The sequence below is a fragment of the Aulonocara sp. 'chitande type north' Nkhata Bay genome, linkage group LG18 (genome assembly GCF_057382095.1).
Source record: "Aulonocara sp. 'chitande type north' Nkhata Bay isolate Kocher_YH1m ecotype deep benthic linkage group LG18, A_spYH_male_GT1.1, whole genome shotgun sequence".
Taxonomy (NCBI): Eukaryota; Metazoa; Chordata; class Actinopteri; order Cichliformes; family Cichlidae; genus Aulonocara; species Aulonocara sp. 'chitande type north' Nkhata Bay.
The window spans coordinates 39,371,641-39,380,295 of NC_141361.1; the positions used below are offsets into that span (position 1 = coordinate 39,371,641).

The window sequence follows — 8,655 nt, forward strand, 5'->3', positions numbered from 1 at the left end:
AGTGCTGGTGTTAGACACGGAACATGCTGTGAATACTGACAGTGGGTAAAAGTATACGACAGACGAATTCCCATACGTCTGTTTGGAAATGTTTAATGATTGTCCAAATCCTGGACACTTCAGCGAGTGGTCAGCAGCTATGCAGCCTGTGTCCGGTGGGCGGCGGTATAGAGACGCTGAGCTTGTTGTTAAGCGTCGTAGCTAAAGAAGACGCGAGGCGGGGAAGAAGAAAGAAACAGGACGTTGTGTTAAATCTGAGAATGTGCAGATTGCTGAAGATGAATAAACCTCTTTAGTTTCTGTCACGTCCCAATTATCAGACCGTGTGTCTGCTCGACAAACCGACTGAGAGTGCAGGCTGCCGATCCTCCGCTGGGTAAGACTGATAGCCTTCACGATATGGCGACTTTTGTTTACTGCCGGCCAGAGCTAGCTTACTTTAGGTTCGCCAAGCAGCTACTGGTACGAGTAGTGTTTCAGTGAGGTCGCTTTCTGTTGAATATACTTATGTTTAGTCTTCTCGCTGTTACCATTAGCGGCTCTTTCAGCCCTTGTTAGCCGGGTAGCAGCAGCTACTCTGGGTTCCGCTCAGAGAAGTGAAGCCCAGTGAGTTTTCGTCCGGTTCAGATGGTAACTGAAAGGCATTCTTCCATTTTACGTTTAAATCTTCTCAGTCTGCCTGTTTTCAGACTATTTATGTAGCTGGCAGATAAAAGTCGAGACACAGCTGTTGGTCTTCATGTTCAGGCCACACGTCTGTGCACAGGAGGGGCTCACAGGGCTGAACTACATCTTTATGTTCAGAATACTGAAAGGTGGAGCTCGGAAGAGTCAAAGTCTTTCAGTTATTTTTAATTTGAAGAGTGGCGCTGCTTTCAAAAAGTTCTGTTTTTTGTTGTAATACCTGCACCGATTTCTCTGAATCACGGCATATGCCCTCCATACTTTAATAACGCTCATATAAAAAGACTAATACTAAGGTTGAAATTAAACTAAAGTAACTGAAACGAAACGTTTACAACCAATAAAACTGAAGCGAGCAAGCCCGCTCTCCAAATTAAACTGGATTAAAAAGTCCAAATGAAAACTAACTATAAAGTACAACATTATGACTGATCCACAGAATTATAACTCAAAATGATCAGAAGACCTCATAACCTGCCTACACTGAACCAGGGGGAGCCCTTTTCCACCTTATGACACAGCATCTGATTCAGTGTCCCACAGCCATCAACAGCATTCGCTCATGTTTGCTTTGTGATCCTCGCTGCCTCTCTAAAGGAAGAGTTCCACTTACTGGGCCAGTTTTAACCTGTTATTTTAACTAAATTCTCACCAGGTGGGACCTTAAAAATTACCACAAAGGTTCTTGTTGATAATGTCATTTTTATTTTTAATCCTTTTGTACCAGAGCAGGGATCGGGCTAAGGGCAGCAGTATAGCCTCTGTACTGCTCTATCGCTGCCCGTGGTTAAGGCGCAGGACGCCTCAGATAATACCACCACATGAGAGCTGATATTGGAAGAGAAGAAGTCGCAACTGGAAGCAAGGACTTTGCAAACTTTTTAAACTGTTCCCCTTTAACTCCTGAGCTGGAATATCATTAAAATGGTAATAAAAACCAACACGATCGTATCTTCAACCCGGCTGCAGTGGCCATGGCGCAACGTGCCAGGTTACAAAAGTCAAGAGGTCGAAGCACCAGCTGATGTCACGTCACGCTCTGTGTACAGTGAGCATAAAAACACCATATCACACAGTCCCACCCATTACCCCTGGAAACGCCCTGTGCCAGAGAAATGCATAAATGTTCATTTTAAAAAAGTTTTCAATTTCAGTTCAATTCTGTTTTATTTCTAAAACACCAAATCACAACAACAGCTTCGTGTTGTGGGTAAAGACCCAACAGTCACACAAAGGACGTAGTTGCCATCCTGGAAACCACGAGTGAGCCTGCAGCCTGAGAGCAAAGGGCTCTATCAGGCTCAGACGGTACTGTCAGGTTTTCAAGTTGAGATCCGCTCTGATCATTCAAGACCTTGTATGTGAGGATCAGGATTTTAAATTCAGCACTGAATTTAACAGGAAGCCAGTATGAGAAGGGTGCGCTCCCTTTCTAGTCCCGGTCAGTACTCTTAGTACAGCTTTTTGGATCAGCTGAAGACTTTTCAGATAATAACGAATTACAGTACTCCACCCTGGAAGTAATTAAATCCTATGAGGCAGCATGGTGGTGCACTGTTGCCTCACAGAAGGAACATCCTGGGAACCAGCACCACCATTTCTGTGTGGAGTTTCACAGAATTCCTTTCAGCACCCAGCTGTTTATACTTCTGAAACCTGATTCATCTCGACTTTTATTAAAGCATTCGGTTTCTCTAGAAACTAATGCAACACGCGCTTCACGTTGGAAGTGCCTCTTTGCTGAATAAGGTAATGAAGGAGCCAGTGTAGTTTCGTATCTGTTGTTAAGAGAATCTGATCTAATCTTATTACAGCTGCCACGCAAACACATCTCAGGCACTCGGCTCGGTCTGGAACATTTCTTAACAAATTGATTGTTTGACTGCGATCCCACAAAAAGACTTCCTCAAATCCAAAGTCTTCCAGAGAGGCATGAATTCAACATTTCTGCAGACTTTCTCACTGCTAAGTCGATCAAGCTAATAAGCAGTGGCTGTCTTCACTGTTTCAGGTTCACCAGGCTCTCTGAAGTTTCTCCAGTCATCCACTCATCATGGTGGAGTACTACCAGGTTTTAGGAGTACGGAAGGATGCGTCTGCAGATGACATAAAGAAAGCGTGAGTTGAAGTTTTAAATGTGGTCCTAGCTGAGAACCTGCACAGAGATGCCATCGCCTGCAGTTTTCTCAGGCTGTGTCTGGTTCTTTATTAATAAACTGCTGAAGGAGTTCAAGCTAACAGGTAAATGCTGCAGAGCTGCGTCACATCTGCACCACCTGGGAGCTGAATGAACTATCCTTTGTGAGAAGAGTAATAGTTTCCCCTCTGACATGTACATGAATAACGTGACGCGTAACATAGCGCTGTGCTGCGTGCTTCGAGGCTTCAGCTGGCACATGGCGGCACATTTCACTTTGAAATCTGGTCAGAAAATTCAGATCAGAAGTGCTCATGTTTTGCTCTTTTACGTCTGTACTTTTTCATTGATGGTAAAAGCCATGCTTTCATTGTTTTCACTGCAACAGCACCTTTTACTTCTGGTGTGCAGGTACAGAAAGCTGGCCCTGAGGTGGCACCCAGATAAAAACCCAGAGAACAAAGAGGAGGCTGAGAAGAAGTTCAAGGAGTTGTCGGAGGCTTATGAAGTCCTGTCTGATGGTTTGTATCACATCTGTGTGTGACGGTGTGTTTTCATTGAGGTCGACTCAGTGAAAACACACGACTGTCTCTTCGGTGATCCTTGTATTTCTGTATTGTATTTATTACTGTTCTCCCACAGTTTGCTTTCAGCTTTTGAAACTTGTCACTTTCCTGTTTTAGCAAACAAGAGGAGTATATATGATCGTTATGGCAAAGAGGGGCTGACAGGGAGCAACGGTGGAAGAGGTAAGCGTCTCTTTTTAAATGCACCTGTAACTTTGTTTGCTTGGTTTGAACACTGGCACGAGATCACATTTACAGCATTTTTACGATGTGATCGCGTTCACTTTAACATTTTCCATGGAGATTGTCAAATCGTGCACAGAGGGATGGAACTTCCAGTTCCCGTTATCAATTCCCTTCCACAGAATAATTCCATGCTGTGTTTCAAATGTTTGTGCATGTTGGAGGTGCTTCCCCTCTTTGTTGTGATCAGTGCTGGGCCCATCACTCAGTCATTACTGCACATATTACACACACTTTTCTTAAAAGTAATGCAGTACACTACTCATGCACTCTCATCCTTTTGTATAATAAAAATGAATGTCCACGCTGGAGACTGCGTCACTATTTCCCTCCAGCGACACACGAAATCAGCTGATCATAGCGAGAGTGCGAGACCTGATAAGCGGCATCGTTAGGCGGGCAGATTTAACGATTCCAAGGAATTGGAATTATTTTCCGGCTCCGGCCGGATGTACACTTTTAACATCACTTTTGACTGACTTGATGTTTCAGGGGCGCACTTCCACAATGGAGAGCATTTCCATGAACCTTTCACGTTCCGTAACCCAGAAGATGTTTTCAGGGAATTCTTTGGTGCCAGAGACCCGTTTGCAGACTTTTTTGGTAAGACCTCCGTTCAGCTGAACAAAGCTGCATCACTGAGTCTGTGACTGCGTCCAGCTTTGAGCTGCATGTTTGAAGACTTTGGGCCTCCTGCTGTGGTTCTCAGTTATTCTTGCGCTCTGACTCTTTCTCCTCTCAGGTGCAGATCCATTTAGTGATGACTCGTTTTTTGGTAGTGGCCGGCGGCACCAAAGCCGGGCAAGTCGTAGCCGGACAGGTGGCCCTTTTTTGGGGGGCTTTGGTTTCCCAGCCTTCGGTGCCGGCTTCTCCCCTTTTGACCCAGGTAAGCTGTTAGCCAGCGTAAAGCTCCCGCTGCTGCAGAGTGGCTCCAAAACTGTTGGCAACGTTGATCTTTTGCTTAAATGAATTAAACAGATCAACTTTTTACTTTTAGCCTTTGGTTCTTTTGGCTCCATGAGCGCCGTGGGTCATATCGGTCACATGGGTCACACGACAACAATGGGCAGTATGGGAGGAGGCGGCTTCACCTCTTTCTCATCAACCTCTTTTGGAGGAGGAGGTGGAGGAAGCATGGGCAACTTTCGATCTGTGTCTACCTCCACCAAGACCGTCAACGGCAGGAAGATCACTACTAAAAGGTACTGACCTGCCAGATAGCATGTGACAAAATCTTCACATAGCAGTGATGTGCATCGTACGGTTAACGTGTTCTTAGTTATCGTGCACAAATCTTTATTCCATCCTGTGGTGTCATCAGTGAGCTCAGCTTCCGTGTCGCCCAATTCTAAACCAAACAGTCGTGCGAACTTTAATGAGAGATGAACACAAATCACCGCGTCCTGGTGTAGCAACACAGTGAGGCCTTTCAATGCATCACTTGTCAGGGAAGCAGCTGTTTGAGCAGCTTTTCACAGGTTAAAAATGAAGCGAGAGCAGCTGGCCGACACCGATTCTCAGAGGAACGTCCTCAGCTGGATGTACTGTATGAAAACTGAATGCTTTTTAATCACAGCTGAGATCAGTCAGATTAGGCTGAAGGTTTCCTGGTATCAGCTTTGCAGACGTTGGTTGAGGTTTAGTACAGCGGCGATCTTGTAGTAATAGTCTCATCACATGGCAGCCATCTTTGTAATGTCCATGTGTTCCTGGTCTGTGAGCGGGAAGAAGCCCACAATCTTTATACTTACAGTCACTTTGATGTAAACAAACCGTTCGCGTTCTGTAACCCAGAAGATTTCCAGTGTTTCCAGTGCATGTAACCTGTTGTGTGGATGTCCAACAACATAACTGGCTCTATGTTTTCTGAGTTCTGTTCTGGACCCCTTGAGTGGCACGTTTGTCACTGATAGTTGTGAACTGCTGTGGAAATCGTATCAATCAGAAAAAGGTCTAAGCTTTCTGCCACAGGTTTTTCCTGACTGCTATCAGCACCGTGTACGGATGTTTGCATCGCAAAAGCCAGATGATCTGAGATGATATGAATAAATGCTTCATGCTTTCTGCCAGTTTAAGGTCGCCTTATTACTTACCATTATTTAACATTTTTTGTTTCTTACCTTTCCACAGAGTCACAGTTTCATCAGACGTGGCTTATTGCATTTTGAATCCCTGATGTTTATAAAATGATCTAAACGTGGTCTGATAGATGATGGATAATGAATGTTTTTGGACAGTCTTACTGTGAATTTAAAATCGAGACTTGGACCAGTACACTGTACATTTGTGCCTTTAACTCTTCACGGTGTTCCTGTGTGCAGGTTACACTTTCCATACAGGTGCTCACATTCACACAGTTTCTTTTTTTATTGGTTTAAATCAATTCCAACTTCTGCCTGCAAACGACACATCAAATCAGTGCATAGGACAAATGGATGGTTTCATTTCAAACTGAACCAACGTGAACATGGGGTGGCTGTAGCAGGCGGTAGAGCCGGTCATCCACTGATCGGAAGCTTGGTGGTTCGATTCCTGGCAGTCTACATGCCAAATATCCTTGGGCAAGATACTAACCCCAAATGAATGTGTGTGAATGTTAGTTGTGTAAAGCGCTTTGAGTGCTCAGAGGAGCAGAAAAGCGCTATATAAGAACCATTTACCATGAAACATTTGTCAAATTGCGACCTCGGAGTGGAAAAGATCCGTTGCTTGAATCGGTGTATAGAAGCAGCCAGAGGTGTTTCCGGTGTAATTTTCAGCACTTTGTTCAGTACAACAGCATCAAGAAGAAAGAGCCAAACACACTTTTGCCATTTAATTTGGAGGGAAGTTTCCAAAAAACCCAGTGTGCAAAAAAACAGCTCTTTTTTTGAAGTGTAGGCAGGAGTTAAGGAGAGTAGGAAGGAAGTAGGAGGTGAGGCTTAGTTAGACTCATGTTTACACCGGCCTAATCATCATCTCAGCAACATCTCAGCAGACTAAACACTGCACCAGCAGACGAGCGGTACGAATGCTGCTCCCATTTACGTGTAAACGGATTTTCACGATTAAGATGGTGTAAATGCTCTCTGTTTCTGCAGAATTGTAGAGAACGGTCAGGAGAGAGTTGAGGTGGAAGAGGACGGCCGGCTACGCTCATTAACCATTAATGGCAAAGAGCAGCTGCTGCGACTGGAACACAAGTGAAGACACGCAAACATCCTCCACTGGAGACGTGTTACCTCAGTACCGAGATCCCAATAAAACTTGAGCTCACAGTGGAATAAACAAAGCAACAAAACAATGTAATAATAGCTGTGTTTCATTAGTTGGTTACTTACGTTGTGCTGTTCCATTCATGTCCTTCCCCTGCTGACTCTCATTTGTTAACCAACACTTTGACTCCAAGGGTTTTCTATGCATTTAGTTGTTGTCTATGAATCGAAGCCGTCCTTTATTTTTGCTCAGGGCGGTGTTATTTTAACGTTTGGGACCACAGTATTGTTTTGATGTTCTTCCCCATTTCAGTACTTTGAGCTTCGCGTCATCCACAACGAGGCGTGACTTTGCTCTTTCATCTGAATCGGAAAAAAAAAGATTCTCATTTCGAAACGTGGGTCAGAAGTTTCTATCCCAGCACCCCACGTTTATTGCGTGTCTAACCGATTCTTAATTTATTTATTTTTATTAAAAACACAATGCTGGTAGGATGTGTTTTGCAATTTTATATGTTCTAATACCTGTGTTTCTGTTTATTTAATGATGCATGTATACCTGTTGATGTCAAGTCTTAATGTCAAAGCTTTTGATGGAAGGCGTTCCATAAATGACAAATGAATATGGAAGGAATTTTGTGTACTTTGTAAACCAATAAATCTTGAGTTTCATCCTGTTTTCAGGATGTTGAAATATTCGCTGGCTCTGGCTTTAAGTTTTCAGGGATTTAGATGAACAGCTTCTGTTTCAGTGTCCATCGTGGTTAAAAACTCGTTGGTCTCTTTATTTATTCAGTCTGTGTTGAAATGAATAGTTTCTCAGGTGTATCGGTCAGCAGTATTATAACGATTGTACCACCATGAAATAGTTTACAGTAGTTTAATTCCTTGCTTGCAGATTTAGTGATTTACTCGTCGTTACACAGGCCTGGATTACATCACATCTTCGGCCTGAGAACCGAGGAAAAATGAAGCTTCCCATTGAACTTTGTGGTTTCCTTCCTCTTTGGAGCTAAAACAGGCCACACATTTAGTCTTAAACCTTAAAGGGGTATTAGTGACCGCAGTGAAAACGTACATCAAGTATTTTAGTATATTCCTACCACATTCTCTCTCTGAGCTGCCTCAGAGTTGACTATTTATTTTATGTTAGAACAAAAATCAAAAACATGTTGGTTGTGCCAAATGACTCTAGTCCCCTAACGAAAGAAGCATACCTGTCTGCTGACGTGATCTGTTTGCACCAGCACCTTCAGGGGGATATCCTTTTCTTTTAACTGGCACAGCAGCAGCTGTCCAGAACTGTCTTCTTCATCGTGAACATCTTGTGTGACACTGAAAAACATTCAATGCGTTTGTCATTATGCATGCTCAATCCTCCAGGTAAGTAAATCCCAAGAGGTCGATTTTGTCCACCTGGACGTCTTCAGTGGGAGAAACATTTCGTCACTCATCCAGGTGGCTTCTTCGGTCTCAGCTGACTGCAGGTTTCCAACCTTATAACAGTACATTTGCACAACTGGTCCAGCCCACTGAATGAACAATGGGCTGTGAGGTCAGCTCCTGGATCATTAATATGCAATTTGTCATGACCACTGATCAAAGACGGTGAGTAGCATTCACACAGAGTTGGGGAATGGCTGCAATCACAGCATTGTAAGATGGTGACAGATGGACCCTCAGGTACATCTTCCTCGTTTCAGAGATGGTCTTTTCCTTTTCACGTAAATGGCCTCCTTGGTTCCTCACTCAAACCAGCGTTCCTCCCTGTCCAGGATTTGCATATTAATGATCAAGGAACTGACCTCACAGCCTCTTGTTCATTCAACAT

At 43.8% G+C, this 8,655-nt stretch overlaps 1 protein-coding gene across 1 annotated transcript; it reads left to right on the forward strand.

Annotated features, from left to right (window-relative positions):
* On the forward strand, positions 1-7,520 carry dnajb6a (DnaJ heat shock protein family (Hsp40) member B6a). Its single transcript, XM_086272499.1, has 8 exons — positions 1-376; positions 2,696-2,802; positions 3,233-3,342; positions 3,505-3,570; positions 4,123-4,233; positions 4,373-4,516; positions 4,628-4,832; positions 6,711-7,520. Exons 2-8 carry the CDS (start codon positions 2,738-2,740, stop codon positions 6,814-6,816), a joined length of 807 nt encoding a protein of 268 aa, XP_086128625.1. The 5' UTR covers positions 1-376; positions 2,696-2,737; the 3' UTR covers positions 6,817-7,520.
* Positions 7,521-8,655: the final 1,135 nt, after the last annotated feature.